Here is a 27,454-nt window from a genome sequence, read left to right as displayed (position 1 = left end):
CAGGGGTGTATAACCTGGTATGCTCTTGATGTTGCTGAACTCCATCTCCCCTCAGCCTTAGTTAGCATGATCAGTCATCTGGTATTAGGGAAGTTGTAGCCCAGCAGTGTCTGCAAGGCCACTCTTAGCTGGTGTGTGCATAATAACTATTGGCAGACCTGTCCTCCATGATTGGTCTAATTATTTCACAACATGCTGTGGCCATGAGTCACATGAGTTCACTCTTCTGTGTTGAACAACAGAGCTCCCTATTTATTTATTTGTTTGTCTTGTACTCATAGCCGATCAGTTCCTTTGGATCAGGGGTCAGCAAACTTTTTCAGCAGGGGGCTGGTCCAGTGTCCCTCAGACCTTGTGGGGGGCCGGACTATATTTTGGAGAGAGAAAAAAGAATGAATTCCTATGCCCCACAAATAACCCAGAGATGCATTTTAAATAAAAGGACACATTCTACTCATGTAAAAACACGCTGATTCCCAGACTGTCCGCGGGCCGGATTTAGAAGGCAATTGGGCCAGATCCAGCCCCCAGGCCTTAGTTTGTCTATGCATGCTTTGGATGGCTTCAGTGCCTGGTTCAGGTGCTGGGAAGCTGTAGCCCTCCATAGGTTAGTAGACTCCAACTCCTATAGGCCCCAGCCAGCATGGCCAATGGTCAGAGATGAAGAGAGCCACAGTCCAACAACCACTAGATCCAACAAATCCACAGGTGAACCATCCCTGGATTTGAACCAGGAAATACCCTCAAGTGTCTATAGCAGAGGTGGAGAACTGTGGCCCTGCAGATGTTGTTGAACTCCAACTTTCATCAGCTCCAGTCAAAGATCAGGGATGAAGGGACTTTTAATCCAACAACATCTGGAGGGCCACAGGTTTGCCACATCAGGTTCACCAGAAATGTTGATCTATAGAAATGTTCACCAACAATAGACAGCTGATATACAGAAGATGGTAAAGAGCTAACATTTTGCACACAACTCTATTCTTTTAATCCAGAATTGTGGGCGCTGGCATATATTTATTCTAGGTTTTGTTGTTGTTTAGTCATTTAGTCTTGTCCAACGTTTCGTGGACAAGAGCATGCCAGGAACTCCTGTCTTCCACTGCCTCTTGCAGTTTGGTCAAACTCATGTTGGTAGCTTCGAGAACACTGTCCAACCATCTCAACCTCTGTCGTCCCCTTCTCCTTGTGCCCTCCATCTTTCCCAGCATCAGGGTCTTTTCCAGGGAGTCTTATCTTCTCATGAGGTGGCCAAAGTATTGGAGCCTCAGCTTCAAGATCTGTCCTTCCAGTGAGCACTCAGGGCTGATTTCCTTAAGAATGGATAGGTTTGACCTTCTTGCAGTCCATGGGACTCTCAAGAGTCTCTTCCAGCACCGTAATTCAAAAGCATCAATTCTTCGACGATCAGCCTTCTTTATGGTCCAGCTCTCACTTCTATACATCACTACTGGGAAAACCATAGCTTTAACTATATGGGCCTTTGTTGGCAAGGTGCATAGCTGCCAAGTGTCCCTTATTTGAAGGGACAGTCCCTTATTCCAGCGTCATGTCCCACTGCTGTCCCTTAATGATGGATGTCCCTTAAATGATGTCCCTTAAATTTCAAAGGAAGCAGCTCCTCTCCCTCCCTCCCTGCCGGCCAGGGAGGAGGGAGGCTCCAACTGTGTTGCTTGGCTGTGTTGCTCACCCAATAAGAAGTCTAAGAATGACTGGGGGTGGAGCTTGCATGCCTTGTGTGTGGCTAGTTAATGCAAGCTGAGGGTTTTTTTGAATGCTGGATGCCATTTTGTTGCACGTGCTGCTGCAAACTTTGCAGTGCAAATCCAGGCCGGGGAGCCATCTTAAGTTGAGGCTGCATAGGCCTTGTGGTGCATGTGATTCAGATTCTATTCAGTTGAACCTCTGGTTACAAAGTTGGTTGGACAGTGTTCTCGAAGCTACCAGCATGAGTTTGACCAGACTGCAGGAGGACAGGAAGACTGGAGTGCCTGGAACAGGTGAGACTGCAGGTCCCTTATTTTGGCTGCTGGTCCCTTATTTTCAAGGCTGCTCCTCCCTTATTTTCAAATCTGTAAGTTGGCAGCTATGGCAAGGTGATGTCTCTGCTTTTTAAGATGCTGTTTAAGTTTGTCATGGTTTTTTATTATTATTATTCTAGGTTAATAAACCTGATAAATGAGTGTGACCTTGCAAAGGGACACATTTCTGCATATAGATAGTTTGCAACTCCCTTCCCCACCATTTCAACTTTCTAGTCCTTTTATGCAAGCATTTAGATTCCTCCCCGTCACCAACTATACAGCATGTTGTTTTTAATAAAAACATTTTTTAAAAAAGAGGAATGCCATCTTTTCGATCCACCTAGGGATTTGGTTGGATGGCCACATGTCACGTTCGGAACCATCTTTGGGTATTTTCTGAAGCACTTCTTTCTCTTTCTTTTCACAACGATATTAAATATATACAAAAAGCAGCTCACAGAGTGTAGCAGCCACCACATCCCTTAAAAGCAAAGGCAAGGAAAAGGCTGAAATGAGAGCACTGGGGTAGGAAAATCCAAGTCTAAGCTCAAGGTCACTGAGGTCATCACAGGCCTAAATTGTGCTCTTTGATACATAGCAGTGAATTCGGAATAAATTCCACTGTCTTCTATGAAAGAGCTGCCTACGTGAACTGGGTTGAAATATAAAGCATTGAAAGCATGGGAAAGAAAGAAGAAAAGTGTTTAGATTTTGGGCAACTCCCCCCCCCCCAACCAACATACACAAAAGTGCTTCCTGAATCTGAGAATTTTAATTGGAGTTCTGTACAATGGGTGTTGCATGTGGTTTTTCCAATGCAACTTTTTTCAGATGGAGGAGGATGGAATGACTTGTCAAGCCAATAGCTGACTTCTGGGGACTTCATTAAAGCTGATGGGTTTGAATCAGGGATAGAGTGAGGTTTCAGAATGGGGGCAGGGCAGCTGACAATGTGAAAGTAATCTGGAACTGTACTGAAGCACAACAATTTTTGAATATGGATGGGATGAAAATAGAATTTATCAAAAGCCAATCAGGCTTCTCCCCCCAAATTCCTACTTAACTGTGAATGGCATCTAGATAAGCCCCCACTACACAAGGGTAGGAGGGCAAGATGCCACTGCAAAGCAGGAGGATGAGTCAGAAGAGGAGCTAACCTTCTACCCTGAGCCAGTTAGCCAAAACAGGCCACATGGTGAAGAGCAAACGCCCTCCCACTCTTGGAGGGAAGCAACATGAGACTTCCTCCTTCATTGGGTTGGAACAAAACCACCCCCAAATAAAGTTGTGAGTGATGTTATTATAATTCTTCATTATCTTATAATTATAGCATGCCTTTGTTCCATCTTGGAACAGAAAGTGGCATAGATGTGGTCTCCAGGAAGTCACCTATCCAGGCCATAAGAAGACATGCTTAGCTTTAACAATATCTTGGCCTTGTTTACCTTCAGGCCATACCCTGTGACCTTACACAGGGACGTTGCTCTCATTAGGCTGGCTAGGTGCAGTACTGACCTTTGAGGGGCACAGCTTTATACAGATTAATTTTTGTTACATATTATAAATTCCTGATAATATTTTACTTTTGAAGAACTTTATCATTTCTATGAAACATCTGTTTTTGAAAATTGAAGTTAGAAAACAATTGGGGATGCAAATAGTTAGCTTTGCCTAGGGTTCAAAATAGCTTGGCACTAGTACTGACAAGGCATCTTGGGAACCTCAGACCTGAAGGCCGAACATGGACCTCCATGTGTCTCTATCTGACCCTCTGGGCTCTCTCCAGGCCACACACCCACTGGAGCTGCACTCATCACCACCCTCGTTTCAGATCATTCTTTAGTGTTCCTGCCTGGCCTGCAAAGTCCTTGAACTCTGAAAATGCTTTTTGTTTGTCTAAATGTCAGCAAGCGTAGACTTTGGCTTTTTGAATTTCAGCAGCGCCCTGTGTGAGCCCAAAATTCAGTCCCCCCCGCCACACTTCTCACCTTCTGTTCTGTATGTGCACAATGCCATAATTATGACACCCTGTGGCACACAACCCTCCTCAGCTCAGTGCCCACTGCAAGGGAACCAGTCTCCCTGCCCTAAATCCACCTCTGATGTCCACCCACTTTAGCCACTGGCCCCACCCATCACTGGCATGTGGGCCCTGGATGGTTTCCAGAAAAAAACTAATCCCCCATCTGTGCACTCCATCTACCCTGTACTTTGCAAAATGTCTGCAAGCTTTCCAGAGAAGATAATTGTCACCCTAGACTTGCTTATTGTTCCCTCCCCCTCCCATTACTAGCAATTTTGCGAGAGTGAGATCAGCCGCTTATACTTCTTAAGATTATGTTCACTTCCAGCTATACCACAGCTTTAAGAAGTGTTCTGTTAATACAATTCATTAGCATGGTTCTTTCTTTCTTTTCCCCCTTCTGTGAGATGACAATAACTTTGTCTCTAAGAAGGGCTTCCAGAATAATTTAGAAATTCTGATTAAAGTTCCTTTAAAGTTCCTTTCTCCTAATTGCCACTGATAAGAAATTCTCATAGAAAAGGGATTTAGATAAATGTTCTATGGTATTGCCAGACACAAAGAACTAGCAGTTTGAAGCTACCCCCTGATCTAATCAAAAATATTCAATCTCATTAATAATACTGTCTCTCTGTATTCACAAATGGCTGCTTTTGACTCTACTGTGTTCTTATTAATTGCACACATTTTTACTGTCATTTTAGCATTTTGTTTCTTGGTCGTCCTATGACCACAGATTACATTCTACACATGTACAATCTGTGTACACAAAAGGGGTGTCTGCACATTGCATTCAATGAGTGTTCAGCCTGTGTATCCATGAGCGCGAACAGTTGAGCTGTACACTTGTAAAATCAGTCAAATGTATCATTCAACAAGTGTAGTCTGTGTACCCATGTACACAATAGTTGCACTCTTTCATGCAAACACCTGTACCACTTTAGAGACAGCTTATACCTGTGGTTAACATAACATGTGAATGAGCCTAAATAGTTGAGCTGCACACTCATACAGTAATTCAAATGCAACATTCAGTGTGTACAGTCTGTGTACACAGTAGATAAGCTGGAGAAATCAATCACTACACACCATTTCACACCAGGGGTACATGTTTGTGTCATACATTCCATTCAATGAGTATACAGTCTGTGAGTTGTACGTTTGTACACTTATTTATGTGACTTCCAATGAACGTAAATCCACTGTACCAGCGCACAGCAGGTGAACTGTACAAATTGGCAAGTGCACATCCTTTCACAAGAACACTTGTACCTGTGTCAAGACAACTTGTACCTGTGTTCAGTTTAAAATGTAAATGGACCTATTGTTAAGCTAGTTTGCTACTGTGTTGAGCAGAATTTCTCAAAATAGCTGTCTAGGATAAGGACCCCGAGATCATCTGCAGAAGCATCTCTGGTCATTCTCCAAGTTGGTGAGCCACAATTGACCTTCTGAGGGCCAGAGACCAGTGGTGGGTTGGAGCAAGAGGCAAAAGTGGGCAAAGGAATGGATGCGACACTTTAGCTTTGTATGGTAGGCTAGTTTCTACATACACTCTCATCCTGTATCTATCCTGTATCCAAGCAAGCAAGAGGCATTGTTAAGAGTTCAGGGGCACATTCCAGGCAGGCAAAAACACTCAAGAAGGTTGGTATTTTATTGAAGTGTTATATTTCCTGTTTTTTGGTGTCAAAAAAGTGGGGTATAAATGACTGGAAATTTATTATTTACGTGGAACATTTATAGCATTCAACAACATTGTAGCATTGTACAAAACACACACATATATACATATTGCTGCTGGTGGTGTGCAGCATTTAAGTGCTAAGAAACATTTTGATTAATGACCCTAATAATTCAAGGAGCTGATTAAATAACAATATATTTTTAATTTAAGTACTTAAAATACTGCAGATGACATCTTAAAAGAGGTGTTCCCTTTCACATGGGAAAAGCAGGAAGGAAGCATTTTTTTTTTTTTAGATTCTGTCACCATATAAAAATAAAATGGGCTGGAGTCGGACTAACTTAACTGCACTCCAAGTGCCACTGAAATCAATGGGACTTAAGTTAATCGGTGTAAATATTGATTTCAGACGACCTAAATGCAAACAGCTTAGGCTGCAATCCTGTACACACTTAGTTGGAAGCAAGTGTCATTGAACTCAGTATGACTGAGTAATTGCTCGTTTTTGCAATCTAAAGTGCATTTCTGTATCAGTTTGCATTAAAAAGATCTTGAAAATTCATATGCATGGAAATGTACATGTATCCTTATATGAACAATTTTGAACGCACATTCCTTTTTGTACGCACATACATGCATTTTTGCAAGCCATTTCGCCAAAGATATTGCTCATATATAATTTTTTCTGCACACTTCCCTCCACCCTCCACCACACACACACATTTTGAAACCTCGCACCATCCCTGTTTCAAACACATCAACTTTAATGCAGCCTCGTTTGGTTGGCAAACTGCAGTGAAAAATTCCAAGAAGTCTGCATTTCAAAGGATATCTGCATTTCAGTTCACATTCTGTTTCAAGAACTGCAAGTTAGATGGCAAATGCATCTGCATCCTTACTTCTAAGTAGTTATGTATAGGATTACACTGTTAATCCAGCCCCAGTGGAGTAAGCATGCCCCACACATTTCAAGCAACTTTTTTTTAAGATGCAAATTTATGCAGATTTAATTGGTTAGTTGATTGAGACTTTTTTTTAATTGGCTGATAGTCCTAAGTACTGTTATTACAAAAACGTTCTGTCATCTTTATGAAGATATCAAACTTGCTCTTGATAATTCCTTCTCTTTGTTGACTTGATCCAACTGTCTCATATACTGTATATATTTAACATATCTTATATATAATAATAAATTATAATAATGATTTTTTTTTATACCCCACCCTTCCCAGTTTAAAAACCGGGCTCAGGACAGCTAACAACAAATATAAAACATTGATTAAAATGTGACTTAAAAACAGCATAAAATACAACATAAATGCAGCATCAATGTCAATAAAATTCAAAAATTCAGGGGTTATTTTTTTTGGGGGGGAACCCCAATCTGTAAACATCAAATGATCACCAGGGCTAACTGGCCAAGTTGGTCCTACTAGGGCCAGCAAGGAGACCAGGGAAGAGTTTAAATGTGGGGTCCCAGAAGGGTTTCTTCATAGAAAAGAAAAGGGAAAGGGAATAGAAGATCAGGCTAATTCAAATTGAAGGCCAGGCGGAATAGCTATAGAAAAGCTATTTAGGTAGTTCCTAAATACACTTTTATAACTGCAATAGAACGAATAATGAGACTATAGCATAGTTAACTTAGTGGTTAATTCAGCCCTGGATGTGTCTATTTATCTCTAGCTTGTCTTTTGATGTGTTTCTTGCTGCAAAGTTGCTAACCAGTTACAGTTTATGACCTTGACATTTGCTTGTTTTCCTTTTGGAATTCTGGTGTATTTCATGTAATTGGTTATAAATAATACACATGGATGATAAGTCACCAGAGCACACAAGAGGCAATTTTCTGCTCCTTGTATTGTACATATTAGCTGAGAGATCCTTAAAACATTTAGGGGGTGAAGATGACATGTAAACAAGATAGAGCAAATGAAAATGGTATCTGCAGAGGGAGAAACAAGGCCAGATTTGTAATGCTATTGGGTTCTAATTTTTTTTAAAAAATGCGACATTTTGTTAATATAAGATAAAAAAGAGGGCATAGCAGAAAATAGTATCAGCCCAGTGGAAATAATATACACTGAATTAAAGATAGTGTTTTAATTAAGTGCATGAAAGACTGTCTTTTATGATCATATTTCAAATATTCAAATGCCTGTTTTTTCATCCATTCTCCTCTGACGTGGCTTAATAATATATCAAGAACAAAAAAGGGGGGTGTATAGGAGCCTTTTTGAAAATTCAATTAGTCCATCACTAAGGGGGAGAAATAATTTCTTTTTCATTAAAAGGAATTCAACCCTTTACTCCTTGTGATGAGAGAGAAAGAGAGAGTCTTGAATTCTGACAATTCTGCCTTTGTTATGCATGTATGTATCTGTAACAGATGAGGTGTCATCCTTGGGATAATTTATCATCCTAACAACTAATATTTTATTACAGTTAGTGATTTCTTGAGATCTAAAGAAAGAAAGCATTATTTTCCCCCTTTCCTGCCAAACTTGTCAGGAGCCATTTCGTAGGCATGCCTGTTTCTCCAGCAGGGTTCTTGGGACTTTGTGACTTAGGGGGCATTCAGATGTGGCAGACATTGTGTTGTTCTCCTCATCCAGCCCCCTCATCCAGCCCCCACCTGCCTGCCTTCATACTTACAACCAATCAGCAGGTGGCTCTGTCCACTATTAGCTCTGGTTCAAACTACTGTTGGTCTCTGTACTTTGACCCTCCCAATCCCAAAGGACAACAGTAACCACTGTTTCAGAGAAGAAGAGGAGTTTGAATCTGATATCCCACTTTATCACTACCCAAAGGAGTCTCAAAGCGGCTAACATTCTCCTTTCCCTTCCTCCCCCACAACAAACACTCTGTGAAGTGAGTGGGGCTGAGAGACTTCAGAGAAGTGTGACTAGCCCAAGGTCACCCAGCAGCTGCATGTGGAGGAGCGGAGACGCGAACCCGGTTCCCCAGATTACGAGTCTATCACTCTTAACCACTACACCACACTGGCTCTCAGAGCAGAGCAAGCCAGCAGCATGTTTGATGGATTCAATGCACTAACAGTGCACTAATATGTGTCTGTGCCTTCTGGATTTATATGGTCATTTGTAGCTGAGAGATGTGAGGATCCCTTACTGTCTGAGAATGTTTTGTCTTGGTGGCAGCACAGAGAAGTTATTTCATTCTCCATTCACATATGTACCTATGTATCACATGGAAAAAGAATTATGTGAACCATGGACTGTATGGAGACAGTTATAAGATGAAACTGAAAGGACTGCCTGTGCTTGCCCTCCCCACCTACACTTCCAGTCTGCTGCACAAAGGAACCCACAGCCTGTTGCACTTGCTCCCCACCCCCAATACTGTGTGAATGCTTTGCAATTTGTATTATTTTTATTGAAGTGGAGGAAATATTCGAAGAGCACATAGAAGATGCATGCAAGTGCATGTGTTTACTTTTGAAAGCAGTTGTTTCGAAAGAGTGTGCATGTGGCAAAAGTGAGTAGTAATGAGAAATCACACTTTTCACCTTTATATAAGGCCCTTGGATCAACTTTGGAAACTGGTGGAAAGTTATTAACACCTGTCAGCCCTTTGTTGGCCTAAGTAGAATGAGGTGCTGGTCTTACTTCTGCTCCCAGAAGACAAGTGTCTATATGGTTCTCACAGTACCTCCAGGGGATCTGTTTCAGACACTGAGTGACAGATTGCACTGGCCACATGGTGTATAAACTACCCTCTCAACCTCTGTGTCTGCTTACTTCCAGCACAGGTGTAAAGTGCATTGGCTGTCAGTTGCATGAAACCTGTTTCCCCCCCCCTCTCTCTCTCCCTCTCTCTCTCGCTCTCTCTCCACACACACACACACACACACACACACACACACACAGACTTCAATAGAAGGAGCTGATTCTCCACTGTTTTGCTGCTGTCCTTGCCTCTCTAAACAAAACTGAGAAGAAACAATCTTGCTGTGGGTGTAGGTGGATGTCAACAGCTACCAAGACAGTCGCATCCCAGGCCCTCTGAAAGATTCAAGTTCCACTCCAATAAAGAGCTGGGTGGGGCAGATAGCCTTGCACTGGAGAAAACAGGAATGTACTATCACCAGCAATTTTTTTAAGGCACCTGTTGGTGTGTCTGATGCAGGTTCCCTGGGAGGGAGAGTGAAGAAAAAGACTGGGAGAGAGCAAGATGTCAGCAGCAAGGGCATTTCTGTCCCAGAAATGTCTGTCCCTGGAAAACTAGTGGGAAATACTGTTAATGATAAAATAACCAAGCGTATAGAAGAATAAGCCATGTTGAAGCTGAGTCAGCATGGCTTCTGCAAGGGCAAGTCCTGCCTCACTAAGCTATCAGCATTCTTTGAGAATGTCAACAAGCATATAGCACCTTAAAGACCAACTAAGTTAGTTCTTGGTATGAGCTTTCGTGTGCATGCACACTTCTTCAGATACACTGAAACAGAAGTTGCCAGATCCTTCTATATAGTGAGAAGGTGGGGAGGGGTATTACTCAGAGGGGGGTGGGAATGGGTGATTGGCAGATAGCTGTGATGAGCCTGTTGACGACTATTAACGACTGCAGTAGGTCTTACAGGAAAAAGCAAGGGGTGAGAAGGTGAAAAATGGCTTTGTCATGTATAGTGAGATAAGAATCCAATGTCTTTATTCAGGCCAGGTGTCTCCATGGTTTTAAGTTTGGTAATGATTTGCAATTATCAATGATTTGCAATTATCATTAAGTTTGGTAATGATTTGCAATCTCCTACTGTCTTGAGAAACCAGTAGGAGAACACTTCAATCTCCCAGGACATTCTATACAAGATCTCAAAGTAGCTGTTTTACTACAAAGGAATTTCAGAAATAGACTGGAAAGAGAAGCTGCTGAATTGCAAATCATTACCAAACTTAAAACCATGGAGACACCTGGCCTGAATAAAGACATTGGATTCTTATCTCACTATACATGACAAAGCCATTTTTCACCTTCTCACCCCTTGCTTTTTCCTGTAAGACCTACTGCAGTCGTTAATAGTCGTCAACAGGCTCATCACAGCTATCTGCCAATCACCCATTCCCACCCCCCTCTGAGTAATACCCCTCCCCACCTTCTCACTATATAGAAGGATCTGGCAACTTCTGTTTCAGTGTATCTGAAGAAGTGTGCATGCACACGAAAGCTCATACCAAGAACTAACTTAGTTGGTCTTTAAGGTGCTACTGCAAGGAATTTTTTTTTTGTTTTGACTATGGCAGACCAACACGGCTACCCATCTGTAACTGGAACAAGCATATAGTTAGAGATGATCCAGGTGACACAGTGTACTTTGGTTTTCAAACAGCTGTTGGCAAGGTACCTAACCACAAACCCAGTCATTGGAGCCTCCAAGTAAGGCTAATCTAAGGACAGTTCCAGGAATTATGGAATTACTTTTAGTTTGAAATTGCCCTTAACTGCATGCTTACCTGTGATTAAACCCCAATGACTTCACAGTTTGAGCAAACATGCGTAAGATTGCACTATTAATGCTCTGTGTAATGCTTACCCACAATATGGCTTTTTTCATTTCTCTTATATTTACTGATTTATTGATGGAATATTGTTGTTGTTGTTGTTGTTGTTGTTGTTATAGTTGCCAATGGTAGAATGCAGTGGGGATGAAAATAGTGCCTGCATATAGAAGGGCCAATGCTCACCAGAAGGAAACACAGCATTAAAATGTATAGCATTGGCTGATGGATGTCTTGATAATGCAATACAGTGGTACCTTGGTTTAAGGACAGCTTAGTTTATGAATAACTTGGATTAAGAATGGTGCAAACCCGGAAGTAGGTGTTTTGGTTTGTGAACTTGGCTTTGGAATAAGAACATGTTTCACTTCCTGTTGAGTATGTTCCATTTGTAAATTGAGTCCCCCGCTGCTATGGGAAGCATGCCTTGGTTTAAGAATGCTTTGGTTTAAGAACGGACTTCCGGAATGGATTAAGTTCGTAAACTAAGATACCACTGTACAGTGTACATAAATGTCCAATTCACAAAACTCTGCTACTTTTTCCATAGGTAGCCCTCCTGCAACAGGGACAGGGACACTGCAGATTACTTTGGAAGATGTTAACGACAACGCCCCCTCTCTTTATCAAGCGGTTTCATCTGTCTGTGAAGATGCGAAAGATGTGAAGGTCATCTTTGGAGCCTTAGACAAGGATATTCATCCTAATGCCGAACCATTTAAATTTGAGTTGAGCAAGCAGTCTGGACAAGATAAAGTATGGAAAATCACAAGAATCAACAGTAAGTATATTAGAAATAGTACTCCCTTCCATTATTCAATCTTTAAAGTTCTCTCTCCTCCTCCCACCTTTTATCCATCCCCAACTGTTATCCACAAAATGGATCCTTGTTAAATTTCTCAACCATTCTGTCCGATATTTCCATTATATCTAAGGCTACTTTCTTATCTGTAATCAACTGTTATATATAAAACTGGTCATCCTTAAAAAATTCTCAGTATTTATGTCTGAGATTCCAATTCAATATATTATACCAAGTTTCCCAAACTTGGGTCTCCAGCTGTTTTTGGACTACCTCCCCCATCATCCCTAGCTAGCAATACCAGTAGTACCAAACAGCATTAAACTTTGTTACTAAGCATTTTCTTCATATTTTCCTCTTCTTCCTTCTGGGATTTGTGTTTTGCTTCCAAGTCTGCCTCCGCCTCACAAAAAAGCTTTGATGTCACATACACCCCATATATGTAAAGCACAATTTTTGCATGGTTTAAGCATACCATTTCCCCCAGAGCTACATTTCCCAGCACCATTAAATCTACATTTCCCAGGATTTTTTTGTGGGGAGCAATTTGTGTTATTTGTATGGTGTGGCAGATGTGCAGCTTCCCGCTTCATTCAAGTGCCTCTGTTTTGTTTGAAAAGCAACAAAGCACCTGAAGCTCATTTGAAAGTGGGACCAATGTGCTGAAATACAACCTGAAGACAGTCCAACTAAATCTTGGTTGTGGGAAATGGCCAAGCAATAAGAATTTTCTGATGCTATTGTTAAAAGCACCGCCTTTGGCCACAATACACAAATCCTGGCCAAAGTCTCCCTGATAGGCTCTGAGGTTGACTCAGACTGTTATAAAAGCTGTCCAAAAATTCAGTGACACAAAGGAAGTCAAGAGGCTGACAGATTTCTGCTGAGGGAGCCCTTAAGTTTTGCTGCGCCTCTGAAGTGCGTTGAATTATCTTCTGTTACAGTGTGTGGGAAATTTTGCCACTTCCTTAGTAGAAAATGAACACTCAGGGAGTCTGAACCAGCTCAGTGCATTACAGCCATCCCATGCAACGCAATGACTAGCACACCTGGTGGGTTTCTATTCTCATGAAATTGCAGGTGTGGGGAGAAGTGTTTCACTGCTGTTTTCTCCTGCTGAAGCCATTCCTCAGCAAATGCCTTTCTAGCTGCTCAATTATGATTGCAAATAGACACATTTTGGCCTTCACTGAGCTTTAGTAATGGTTTGAGATCTATCAACATACAAAGCCAGAATGTTGTTTAGCTTTGTTAAACATTTTCTCAGATAGCAATACAAACTTGAGAAGTGTTGATACGTTAGGTCATCATGGAAGTAGAATTAATGGTTACCCATTTTTGGAAGGAGCTATGAAAAAACGTTAATATACAAAGGGTTGGGATATGGCTTTAGTTGAAATGTTGACACATAAAATCACACTGGCTAGGTGGAGTCAAAAGAGGAATAATTTTGGATCAGAATGGTTTGCTTTTGCGTGTGAATAAGAAAATTAATGATGTAATTCTGCCATCTCTTTACGCCGCTTGGTGGAATCCTAGCTGTTTATATTTGCTGTAGTAGCATTAATAATAATAGCAGCATCTGTTATCTTTCTACTATGTTTCACAGAGAGTAATTCTTGTGTGATTTTTGATGTGCCTATTAGTCTCTGGAACTGAGTTTTATTCACAATTTAAATTATGTTCAGAATTTTATTTATGTTTTGAGTTACATTCTTTGCAGCAGTTCAGGAACTGCCTTTGCTACACTGGTTTCAAAACTTATTTTTCTTCCTTTCTTTACATAAGAATGGGTGATGGAGGTAATGCTTCAGGAATTTGATATTTGTGGATTTCTCTAAGGAATTTGTCTATCTATTTGAAAGAATTTCTAAACTTCTTAATGCTTTAAAAGATCAAAACGGTATATGCAACATTCATAGAAACAATAAGGCAGTATAAAACAGTTACAACATTTATAAAAAGCAGTAAAACAGTAAAAAGCTATAAATGCAGATTGTGGTAGGGATTCAATAATCTTTTAAATCAGGAAGAACCTGGGCAGAGAAAGATGTCTAAGCTTTTCAAAATGTCCCCTAATTGTTGTTTCCTCTTTCATTTCAGACACCCACGCCCAGCTCATTCTGCCACAAAACTTGAAGAAGGCGAACTACAACATCCCCATCTTGGTGACCGACTCAGGGAAACCGCCTCTAATTAACAATACAGAACTGAAAATCCAAGTGTGTTCCTGCACAAAATACAAAATGGACTGCAGCGCATCTTCGACCCTTCACTTCAGCATGGTCCTCTTCTTCATTTCACTCTTCAGTTTATATTGTAAGTTTCCCAAAAATGTCTAACACTAGAGTTAGTTCACACTCAACCTGGTTCTGTTGATTGATGTGTTCATGCCACTGATGGGGATGAAAAAGCAGGGGGTTCATTCAGAGTGGGACCTCTTTCATCCGTATCCCACCCCGCCCCGCCCTCGTCAGTCATGATCCTATCTAGCTGAAGTAGCAGCCAGCCATGGGTTGCCATTTTCCCAGAACACTGCAGGGCACCTGCTGTGGGGATGTTTAGAGAGGCAGGAGAGGATATGTTATTTGATGATATCCTTCCTAACTTGTGTTAGCAGGTCCTATCTCTTAGCAGAGTTCCAAACATTCCCCCTTTTTAAATTTGTACAGCGGTTAGCTTGTTGCAGACTCGTCTGAGGCTCACTATATAATATTCCTGATAAGATCCCTTCTTATCCCTCTTAAAAAGTGTAGACATGACAATCTTATTAAAGTCCCTATAAAAGTAGTTTACTCACTGTATCATCAGTTCACAACTGGATCCCTGAAAGCAGACTTAGGTTACTATGTGGAACTATCCCATAAGGGAGTTAGTCCCAAGTGACTGCGAACAGGCAGTCACTTCTGCTCACATGTAGAAAAGCAAAATGGATAAGAGGAGCAAAAGAAGGAGGTATGCTCCTCTTGCCCAGATTAGGTCATGCCCACATCTAGTCACATGCAAATGAAGTTTGTCACGGCTCAGGAGGAAGTTTTCTCCTGGCTGGTACAAAGCATGTTGTACTTGACTGCTATGTGTTTCACATCCTACACCTGCCACAGTGTCACTCTCGATCTGTGTGGGAAGTTAGCTTCTAGCTGCCTTATGTTCAGCAGAGGCAACAGTGCTGAGGATGCAGTGGCTTCAAAGGGTGTTGTGTGTTGACTCTAGGCCTGCCTCTGATGGATGACAGCTCTTAATTTCAGAGATGCCGACTCGGCTCTAAGTCAAGCAACAGGGAAACAAATGATGCTCATTCAGAGAAGGCATGAAGCAGATTGTCAACAGAAAAATAACAGTTTTAGACTACAGTGTATATAAAGTAGTGGTGGGGAGTCTGTGGCCCTGAACTCCTATCAGCCCTATCCAGCATGAGCAAGTCTTGAGAATAATGAGAGTTATTGAGTCCCACAACCAGAAGGCATCAGGTTTCTCTCCCCACCCCCATTCCTAGACTTACATAATTTTTTTTCAGGCTACAACCCTCTCGGTTCCAAGTGCCCTCCTCTCACCCTACCCCTATAAAAAGCATCAGTCAGAATAGCAGTTTGCACAACCCACTAGGGAAGATAAGAACACCGACAAAGTCAAAATAGTAAAAATTTATTTCACAATTATTCAAAATCCAAGTAAAGCAATCAATTCAACAAAATTGATGAACTTGATCCAGTGATATGAGTCTGATAGTCTTTACACCTTCAGTGCCCCCACTGCACCCCAAGAGGCAGAACCACCCACTTTGGGAACCACAGATCTAGACTGTACCCATTTCCTGGGGACAGTCCCTGGATTTACAAATCAGTCCCCATACAAAATCCATTGAAGTTGAAAAGTGTCCCCGCATTCATTGAAAAAAATCTGGTAACCTTAATCTTGACACACAATGGACAGTGCATTAATGCTGTAATATTCCAAGTGTGCATTAGCCATGCCTTCTCACCCCTGACCTACTGAATTTGATTTGCTTGAATCTGAGCAGAACTCTCTGCTCAGTGGGGGACTCTGCTGGTCATGCGGAGATTTCTACTCTTGTACAATTGAACATAAGTACAACAACTGCAGGCCTTCTGTTAACAACATAGGATAAGGGCTGCAGGCCTGGGGACGTGGGTGTACAGGAACTGGGGGCAGGTCTTGTGTATGCACCCCTGACCCACCCCTTCCTTGAAATGTTGTGTGTTCACATGAACACAGTTGATGTCAATTAATCTCTGGTCAACCTGATACAACAATAATGAAAGCAGCTTTCTGCAGTATTTCCACAGGTTTAACAATTTAGGATTACAGTGGTACCTCGGGTTACATACGCTTCAGGTTACAGACTCCGTAACCCAGAAATAGTACCTCAGATTAAGAACTTTGCTTCAGCACGGCGGCAGCGGGAGGCCCCATTAGCTAAAGTGGTGCTTCAGGTTAAGAACAGTTTCAGGTTCGGAACGAATTAAGTACCGTATTTTTCGCCCCATAGGACGCACCGGCCCCAGTGGTGTAGCGTGGGGGGTGCAGGGGGGGCCGGCCGCACCGGGCGCAACATCTGGGGTTAGGGCAAATCCACAGGTTAGGGGGCGCAAATCCACGGGTTAGGGGTGCAAATTACTTGCCTTGCCCCGGGTGCTGACAACCCACGCTACGCCACTGACCGGCCCATAGGACGCACCTAGTTTTTTGGGGGGGAAATAAAGGGGGGGAATTTATTTTTCCCCCAGGTGCATTGTGCTAAGCCTGAAGCTTGGGGCGTGCGGAGCTCAGCGCGCCCCAAGCTTTTGGGTGCCGGCAAGATCTCCGCTAGCCGTGAGAAAGCCCCACGACTTAGCACGGCTCTCCCAGGGCTAGCGGACCGCTGCGCTAATCCCGAAGCTTGAGGCATGCGGAGCTCAGCGCGCCCCAAGCTTCTGGGTGCTGGCAAGGTCTCCGCTAGGCGTGGGAAAGCCCCACGACTTAGCGCGGCTCTCCCAGGGCTAGCGGAGCGCTGCGCTAATCCCGAAGCTTGGGGCGTGCGGAGCTCAGCACGCCCCAAGCTTCTGGGTGCCGGCAAGGTCTCCGCTAGCCCTGGGAGAGCTGGGTCTCCCACGGCTAGCGGATAGCTTCCTGAAGCCTGGAGAGCGCGAGGGGTCGGTGCGCACTGACCCCCCTCGCTCTCCAGGCTTCAGCGAAAGCCTGCATTCGCCCCATAGGACGCACACACATTTCCCCTTCATTTTTGGAGGGGAAAATGTGTGTCTTATAGGGCAAAAAATATGGTACTTAACCCAAGGTACCACTGTTTATCCAACTAAATTCTACTCAGAATAGACCCTTTGAAATTAATGGACTTAAGTTAGTCATTGGATGCCACTGTTAGCCTCTGCAGAAAGTAACAGAGAAATCAGGTCAAAGAGCCATCTAACCACATCTACTCAGAAATAAGTCCCATTGAATTGAATGGTGCTTACTCTCAGTTAGGTGAGGTTAGAATTGCAGCCCAAGGATTTATTTTATGTTATGCTTTTGGATTTCTTACCCACCTTTCACCACTTTGCTACAATGCCAAACATTTCTTTCTTTCTTTCTCCCCAATTCCACACACGGAGGTGGCTGCCACGAGCTCTCCCACAGTCCAAATATTTATCAGAATAATCAAAGATTACGCTGCTGTAAAAAAGAAAAAAAAACATGAGAGACCCTTAATGTGCATTGAGCAGATGAAATATCCCCATCACTGGTGGCAAAATTATGGGCTTAATTTTTGCTCGCACATCCAGAAAGAGGGAGAGGAAAAAAAACCTGCTTACTTGCTTGGCTTCGCTCTTGGTGCTTATACTTTATGAGCCACTTCTGCCTGGGAGGTAAATCCCTCTGTCAAGTGAGGATTTTGCTTCCCACGCCAAATTTTGTGCCTGCGTGCATACGTTTGACAATCTGGAATGGAGGATAGATAGCACAATGTGTGAGCCATTCAGTATGACTATGAGCCCTCTGTGATTCTCTTGCCAGAACAAAACATCTTGGTATTATCATTTAAATGAAGCAATTATTATCTAAGCTTGGGATATGTTCAGGAAGTCAGTGGAATGATATGTGGTTGAGGTTTTTATTTTATTTGGGTTGGGGGGCATTGAATGAGTTTAACTGCTCTGAAAAACTGCAGGATGGCAAATAATCTCAAAACAGCATATGCAATGACCGCCCCTAGCAGTAGATGGGATGGATTCCAGCTGCATCAACCATGTGAAGGGAGAAAGCTAGTTTTCTACAACTGAGTTCTACTCAGAATAGATCCATCAAATTTAATGGACTTAAGTTAAGCCAGAGCTGCACCATACATTTAAAGCACATCCACTGCATATTTATTTATTTCATAAATAAATCAAACAAAACTCAATTTACAAATCATAAAATAAAATTATCAATGAAAAGAATTGACAGTAATAATTGAAGTCTTTTGAAGAGTTAAATAACAATAGACTAGAAAACAGATGGAAACTCACATCAACTTTCTAAACACCTGGGTAGGCTTGTCTTAAAAAAAAGAAGAGTTTTTAGCAGGCACCAAAAAAAGAGTACAGTGAAGGCGCCTGACTGATCTCAATAGGCAGGAAGTTCCAAAGTATAGCTGCTGCCATATTAAAAGTGTATAAATGCGGAACAGGTACAATTTTGCATGCCACCTGTAGCAGTGCTGGTTCTGCCGATTGCAATGGTTGAGTGAGCATATATGGGGTAAGGCTCTCTTGTAGGTAAACACAGATTTCAAGCTAACTTTTTCCCAAAGAATCCTGGGAGATGTAAGTTGCTAAGGATTCTGGGAACTGAAGTTCTGTGAGGAAGAAACTGCTGTTCCCAGTATTCTTAGGGGGAAGTTGTGTGCTTTAAATGTGAGTTGGGTGTGCTTTAAATGTATGGTGTGGATCTGCCCTTAGTCATGTCCATTAATTTCAGTGGGTCTACTCTGAGTAGATCTAACATTGGATACAGACCCTATTTTTGTTTGTTTTATTGCATTTATATCCTACCTCCCCACCCCCCACCCAAAGAGCTTAAGGCATAGTCCTCCTCCTCCCCATTTTATTCTCATAACAACCCTGTGAAGTAACTTAGGCTAAGAGATAGTGACTGGCCCAAGGCCACCCAGTGAGCTTCATGGCCAAATGGGGATTTGAACCCTGGTCTAAGTAAAACACTCACCACTACACCACACTGGCCCTCAGGATCAAAATGTGCTCTGGAATTTCTGGGCAGGCAAACGTAGATCTCTGCAGGTTGTCTAGGCTTGTTCAGTGTGTTTATCAGTTCCTACAAAAAAAACCCAAAAGCAATTAATGACCAAAGTAAATGTTAAAAAATACATAAATATTATTTAAAACAACTTATTTTAGCAGTGGAGTATCACGTTATTAACACTTTCAAATTCCAAGAGAAACAAAAACAAAATCTCTTACTGGCATTAAAACAATGACAATGTTATGTTGGTGCTGGGAGGACTTCTCTGGGAAGAAGATTTGTATGGTGAGCCTTGCTGGACTTTTAACATAGACCAGTTGCTGTACAAGAGTACGGTAGCTTCAAACTGCATTGGTAGTTCCTCTACTCAGTATGCTGCACATTACTCATGGGTACAGCAATTAATTGCAAGCTGATTTAGGAGCAGAGTCATGCATTCCACTACACCCTAAAAAGAGTCACTCACTTCCTGTATGAAGAATGTCGTTCATCATTGACTGTAAAGAGTTCCCAGTTTGTGAACTCCAGCTCACATGCTGGGATTATGTGCAATCCGGACACCCACAGAAAGGGTGTATCCAGAGTTCACACAGCCATTACAGGTGCATGGGACAGCTAAGCTGTGCCCCCCCAATATCTCCCCCCCCCCCAGGCCTAGTCCGCCCATTGGGGCAGGGTGAAGCAACCACCTCATGGGCACCCTGCCTGCCCCACCACCTCTGATGGAGAAGAGGTGCTGGGGTCGGTGCTGCTTTCTGGTGACATCTCAGGAGACTTCACTGAACTTCTATGAGATCTCATGGAGTGTGCCAGATTTCATGAGATTTTGGTGAGATCTCACTGGAAATCAATGCCAATACCAGTGCCACAGATGGTGACAGGTCACAGCAAGGTGGCATTTTGCCTCAAGTAGCAAAATGCAAAGTGCCAGCCCTGTTGAACACCAACACCCATCAGCTTCTGCTGGCACAGCCAACAGTCAGGAATGATGGGGTCCAGCAGCAGCTTATGGGTCACATGTTAGCTACTCTTGGAACAGGAGTCTTCCTCAACCTGGTGCCATTCAGATTTTTGGAAACACAACTCCTGCAAGCCCCAGCCAGCATGGGAAAAAAAATCAAGCCACACATAATAGTGAATACCTTTAGAAATCTATCTTGCCCCCTAGAGAAATTGGGTGAAATGTTCCTTCCAGACTGTAGAAATAGATTTCAAGAACCCATTTGCACATAGTTCTACCATACGCAAAAGTTGGTGCCCCACATTTCCTGTCCATTCTAGAATAGATACGAGCACCACAATGCTACAGTGGTACCTCTGGATGTTAACGGGATCCATTCCAGAGCCCTGTTTGCATCCTGAGCAGAACGCAACCCGCGTCTGCACGTGCATGGGTCACAATTCACAACTTCTGCGTGTGCGTGTGACGTCATTTTGAGCGACGCGGCGAAACCCAGAAGTAACCCGTTCTGTTACTTTTGGGTCGCCGTGGAACACAACCTGAAAACACTCAATCTGAAGTGTCTTTAACCCGAGGTATGACTGTACTTTGAAATGAGCTATAGGAGCAAAGAATTGTTCAGTCATTTTGAAGTCAGTCTAAGCAACCTTTAGTGCTCTCTCTTTTCCAAGTTGCCTTGGGGGTCTAGCCAGGTCTGCAAACTGCAAAGTTTGACTTTGGCAGCGATAAGTAAAACACTCCATTACCCTGCCGGAAAGTGAGGAGGCAAAGACTGAACTCGATGTGAAGAGACTAAATGAGTTTTGTGGAGTCTGCATTGAAATTAATTTGTCAAACTAAGTGTGAAAGGCCTCAGGTGTGCTGGGAAATGGCGCATCACACAGATGCCAGGACTCTGATTGCAAATAAACCTCAAAGATATCCTTGTATTTAACTATCTATTAATTTCCTCAAGCCTTCCAGTTGAAGTGACAATTCCTGGTAAGACTTCACCCCTGGTGAGTCCTCTGCATCCACCCGCCCCCTACTTATGATGATGCCACTCTTTCCCATTTCAGCAATGAACCAGAAGACCTAAGATGCAATACAGTCTCATTTCCCCCTCCAGTCTACAAATCCAGAAGACATAAACCATTAAACATTTCATTAATTGGATGATTTAAATCTATTTGAGTCTCAAGCGAGCAGAATTTGGGGAAACAGTTAATGGAGCAAAGCAGCCTCCCCCAACCTGACAGTCTCCAGGTGTCAGATTGCAAATGGCATCGTCACATGGGTCACACACTGACTAGGGCTGATGGGACTTGGAGCTTAATAGCTTCTGGAGGGCACTGCATTGGCTACCCCTGCGCAAGAAGTTTCTTAGCAGCCACGTGAAGCTTGCTGATCCTATATAATTTACACTCCATTGAAATGAATGGATGAAGCCAGGAACTTGTGGATGATTTCACACAAGAAATAAATACATATAGGAAATATGTATTCTATGCATACACATCCACATAAAGAGGAAAAGAGACGATGAATAAATGTGAAAGATAAGTGTATCCATAAGGCATAAATACTTGATCATTCGGAAATATTCCTACTATGTGATCCAGTTGTTGTTTTTTTATCAGCTTTTCCTCAGAAGTGAAAGCAGCACTTGAGAAGATTAAACCTTGATGCCTTATGTGGTGTGTCTTGAGGAGGAGAGGGGGGAAATGTTTAATATTCCCTGGTTTTGACAGAGCTAAATTACTGGTTTGTAATAGACTGTGTTTCTTTTCTGGGCGGTTTATTAATGTCAGGCGTATGACTGCCGAGTCATTTTCTGAATTGTTTTAAAACAGTCTATAGCTAAAACCAGCCAATAATTCACAGAAGATAATTTACTTGACAAATTTTGGCTGCTGCTCTGCTGGCAGGGAGGCCACAGAAAATCACAATTTCAGTCTGCTCAAGTTTATCAATTTTTTATCTAACCCAATTTATCTCCTTGTCTTCCATGGGATTCAGTATTCAGTGTGTGATATTCCAAACTGCAGCAGTGTTGGAGGACTTTCAGCATTCCAAATTAAAGCTACACCAGCTGATTTTTTTATTTGCTGCCAAGGCCACGTGGTGCTCTCTTTTCTTTCAACTTCCCACCTTCAGTTGCATTCCCTGATTGTGCAATATTGTTTCTACAGAGTAGCATTTTCATGATTAGCCACTGGTGACATTGCCAACTCTAGATATATGTGAGAGCTCCCACTATGGATCTCAAGGATCTTCAAAGTCCTAAGGGTTCTCTTGCTGTTAGAAAATACCTAGTGAGCTCTTCACTCAGAGGAGCTTAGCGCCTTTCATATCCTCAGAGTCCTTCTGAGATCTACTTGTTTAAGCAGTCTTCCTTCCCCCATTAATCACTATATCACCAAGTGTGTAGCCTCTTCTTTTCTTCAGCTAACCCTTTCCCTCCTTGACTCACCACTGAGGTGGCTAGCCCCAAAATCACTGCCTTTTCCTTCACAAGAACATAATAAGAGCCTGCTGCATCAGGCAAGTGGCCCATCGAGTGCTGCATCCTCTTCTCACAGTGGCCAACCAGAGGCCTGTGGGAAACTTGCAAGTAGGACATGAGCACAAGAGCCTTCTCCCCTCCTGCAGTTTCCAGCAACTGGAATTCTCAATTATATTTGCATAGGAGGCTTGTTGCTACACATATTCAAACATCCCTTTCCCAGGCAAAGAAAAATTATCACAGTTCAAGGGCACATTCCAATTAGCCAAAAGACACACAAAGAGGGTGTAAGGCAGGGTTTGGGAGGGGGTGTGTCCTGAGGAGAGTCCCAAGGGCCAGATTAGCCTGAGGTTCTCCATCGCTGGTATAGAAGAAAGCACTCTGGCATTAAAAAAAAGCAGTCGTGAATTTCCTCCTCCCATGCTCCTTTAGGGAGGGAATGTGGGTAAATCAGCAACCTGAACACTGTTGACTGTCTTGTTAGCGCTTTGATTCTGATCAGCTTCCCATCTCCCTGTTCAGTAGCAGTCAGGTTTTATTGAACCTTATGCTGAAAGTGCATGTTTTTAATCATCTGAAGATTAATTCAATAAATATCTGGAGAGAGGGTAATTGTGCTTCTCCCCCCTGAAGAAACTGAGTGATCAGCTAGCAAACTTGAACATCTATCCTTATCAACCAAATGACTGTATATTACTAGAGCCAACCTGAATGGCTTTAAAAGAGAATTGAACTAATTCATGGATGGCTGATTTCATGGCTGTGCTCTGCCTCCACAGTCCTTGGCAGCATTGCTTATGAATGCCAGCTGCTGGAAGCCACAGGTGAGGAGAGTGCTCTTCTGCTCAGGTTCTGCCTTTAGACATCACATTAAGGCATCTAGTTGGCCACTGTGAGAACATATTGCTGAACTAGACGACCATTGGCCTCATTCAGTTCTTAACATTTTCTGAATGAAGTTGATCATTTAAGTCCATTCCAGTCTTAAGACCTGGTTTTGCAATAGAAACTGCCTCAGTTACTCTGGAGGATGACCTGACCTGCGCTGTGAAAAGAACAGCGGAAGTGCTATCACGTTGATTCATTTTCATCATCACCCAATAGCACTTGATACCATCAGCCATGGTATCCTTTGGGGCCATCTGGCTGGAACGGATATACAAGCTGTCACTCTTTAGTGGCTCCATTACCATCTGGCAGGCTGGATCCAGGTGGTGGTGCTAGGAGACTGCTCTTCTACTCCATCACCTTTGGTCACCTCAAGGTTCTGTTTTGTTTTCTATGCTTGTTATCAAATACATTAAACCTTTGGGTGAGGTCATCCAGAGGTTTTGGCTGAGATAGCACCAGTGTGCAGCTGACATAAAAAGCTATTTATTTTGTTCCAGTATTTCAACTTCAGGGAAGCACTAGAATTGATACTCCAATGTCTGGAGCTAGTTCAGGAATTGATGGAGTTTAACAAAGTAAAAACTTAATCCTTACTACAGGGATGAGGAATCTGTAGCCCTCCAGCTGTTGTTCCACCCCCCTGGACCCCAGCCGGAATGGCCAATGATCAGAGTTTATGGGACTTGCAGTCTAGCAATTTACAGAGGAACATGTGTTCCCCACCACTGACTTACAAGATGGAGGTACTATTAATGAAGAATGCTGGTGAACTAGGTAGGGTAGTTCAATCTCTTCTGGATGAGATTGCATTCACCCCAAAGGTGCAGGGTGCCTAGCTGTGGGTTAGTACAAGATCTATTGCTTTCCTTGAAGCAGAAGTTATGGTGGTTACCAGGAGGACTTAGATGACCTTTGACTTAGGATGATCTCCATTTTGGATCTTCCTCTTGAAGAAATGTTATGTTAAACATAGCATAGTTTAGTGGTCAAAAATGATGGAACCCTAATCACATAATTCCCGAGCTAGAGAAACTCAGCATAAAATTTGATTTGAGTAACAGACCAGTGATATTAACAAACAAATCGTTTAGTAGTATTATAGTATTCCACACAAAGCCCAATGTGCCTGTATCAGAGATACAGAAACAAATTATTCAAAACAAATAGCAATAACTATCTAGCAAACAAGTAACAACCATTGAGGCCTTGCTTAGTCAGTATATGTTTAGCAGTCAGTGGAATGTGCAGTGGAAATGGAGGCCACAACTCTGAATTTATTTGCATGCTAATAAGTCCCTTTCACTTTGGGACTGTCATTTCTGTATGGCTGATAAGAACAGTTTTAACAATATTTGGATTTTTAAAAAATCTTCCAGCATCTATGTTTCTTAAGCATAGAGGTCTATTGCAAGCTGATGAGGAAGGCAGCTAAACAAAGACATTGTGTTATAGCCAACCAAGTCATCACAGAAATAGAATGACTTCCACTTGTGCAACAGAACTTCCCCTCCCTTTCTCCCCACAAACCCTTCTCCAAAATCTGTTCTGGAGGCTTCTCTAGCCCTCCAGAAAAGATGTGGAGGGATGTGTGGGGCACATGGGGGTAGAAGTGAGAGAGGGGGAAGTTCGTTACATGAGCAGAAATCATTGGTTGGCATCAACCCAACATCTTTGAATTAATGATGATAAAACATTTGAGAAAAGTAAATAGAACGTTACTTGTATTTTTTAAAAGATCAACACTGCTTACCGTATTTTTCCATGTATAACACGCCCCCACGTATAAGACGACCCCTATTTCACTACAGCCACCAAATGTCTGCACGCTTGTTGCCAAAAGTCCACCTGCCCACTCAATGCAACCACAGCCAATTGCATGCACACCTCACCGCTGCCATAAATCGCCTGCCCAATTGCCACAGCTGCAGCCAATCATCAGCAGGCCTTGCTGCAGCAACCAATCACATACCCAATCGCCTCTGCCAATCTCTTGCTGGCTGCTGCCACCAATCCCCCCTGCCCGCTATCCATGTATAAGATGACCCACAATTTTTGCCTTTTATTTCTAAGGAAAAAATGTTGCCTTATACACGGAAAAAATGCGGTATATTCTCACAATCTCCATTAATCTGGAAAATTAGCCACCATTTCTTGAGGTTACCTGATACAATTTCTTCTACAGGAAGTCTATTTGTTCCCAAAGTGGTTGTGTGTGCTTGGTCATGGTCTTAGAGACAATGTCCCACAAAACAACATAGACATGCATTGCATAAGAGATGAGAAGGTTTTGAGCCTTCAGGTGTTCTTGAACTCCAATTCCCATCAGCCTGCATGGCCAACATTCAGGGATAGTGGGAGATGGAGTCCTGCATCTTCTGGAGGGCTGCAGGTTCCCCCCACCCCTACCTTATACCAAATCAGATCATTTCCCTTTCTAGCTCACTGTGAGTGGTATCATCTCTCTTTCTGCATTGCAACCCTTTGCTCAGGCACAGAGCTGTGGCCCCATAAGCATGGCAGCTTACTAAATTGAAATGTAGACCTACTACATAATGGTCTTATGATCACTCCCCCTCCGAGAGCCAAAAGGGCGGGAGGGCTCAACCGCTCACTCTTGGAGTAACCAGCACAGATTAAAATCTCCATTTCACTCATAAAAATGCATTAAGCATATGAAACAAATCCATGCAGTTATTACTGTGATTATGAGTATGCCCAGATAGTTAAAGCTGTGTTAACTCTATATTAAATGATCTTGAATATGTACTCAAGGGTGAGTTTATATAAGAACATAAGGAACTTACCATTCTTAATAGAAGAAGAAAAGCCCTGCTGGATCTGACCGAAACAGATGCCTCTGTAGGAAGCCTGCAAGCAGGACCCAAGTGCAACAGGAACTCTCCTCACGTGCGATGCCCAGAAGTTGGTGTTCATGGTAGAACATCTCCATTGGGGCTAGAACCACTGGCAGCCTCCTCTTCCAGGAATTTGTCTAATCCATTTTTAAAGCTGGTGACCTCCTGCAGGAGTAAATTTCATAGTTTAAGCATGTGATATGTGGAGAGATGCTTTCCTTTATCTATCCTGAATCTTCCAACATTCTGTTTCAATGGATGTTCCCAAGTTCTGGTACAGTGGTACCTCGGGTTAAGTACTTAATTCATTCCGGAGGTCCGTTCTTAACCTGAAACTGTTCTTAATCTGAAGCACCACTTTAGCTAATGGGGCCTCCTGCTGCTGCCACGCCGCCAGAGGACCATTTCTGTTCTCATCCTGAAGCAAAACTCTTAACCTGAAGCACTATTTCTGGGTTAGCGGAGTCTGTAACCTGAAGTTTATGTAACCTGAAGCGTATGTAACCCGAGGTACCACTGTATTATGATAGTATTAAATGACTGTATTAAAGGGACAATTGTTCCTATATTATTCTGAATGGACGTTAAACATTTTGGAAGACATTTCTCCATGTCCCACCACTGTTTTAATTAAAGCTGGTAGGGGTGGGCTCTTCTAGGTGGTAGCACCTGGGCTCAACAACACTCTCTCAAAGGCCATTAATAGCACCTTCCCTTTCTGTTCTTGATGCCTTGTAAACATTAATAGCGCACAGAAATCCATTGATGGATTATGGATCCTCTTGCAATTTCCTGAACGTCTCCCCCTCCCTCCGCTTTGTTTCTCATTTTGCATCTCAGCTTCCTAGACTGGATTTCTGAAGATATATTACTCAAGGGCTGCAATTGACCAATGTAACATTTTGAACTTTTATCCTCCAGCTGTAAATTGTCATAAATAATTGCTTCTGAACATGGGTAATTTAATGTAC

At 42.6% G+C, this 27,454-nt stretch overlaps 1 protein-coding gene across 1 annotated transcript in view; it reads left to right on the top strand.

The window, feature by feature from the left end:
* The window catches only part of CDH13 (cadherin 13), a 592,471-nt gene that overhangs the window by 563,409 nt on the left and 1,608 nt on the right, over positions 1-27,454 (top strand). The window contains exons 12-13 of the mRNA XM_028740139.2: positions 11,798-12,028; positions 14,153-14,368. Of these exons, the coding sequence (XP_028595972.2) occupies positions 11,798-12,028; positions 14,153-14,368 (447 nt within the window). The remainder of the gene's footprint in view (positions 1-11,797; positions 12,029-14,152; positions 14,369-27,454) is intronic.

The sequence above is a fragment of the Podarcis muralis genome, chromosome 7 (assembly GCF_964188315.1).
Source record: "Podarcis muralis chromosome 7, rPodMur119.hap1.1, whole genome shotgun sequence".
NCBI classification, from domain to species: Eukaryota; Metazoa; Chordata; class Lepidosauria; order Squamata; family Lacertidae; genus Podarcis; species Podarcis muralis.
Note: the sequence above shows the minus strand (reverse complement) of the source record. Positions and strands in the feature narration are given on the sequence as shown.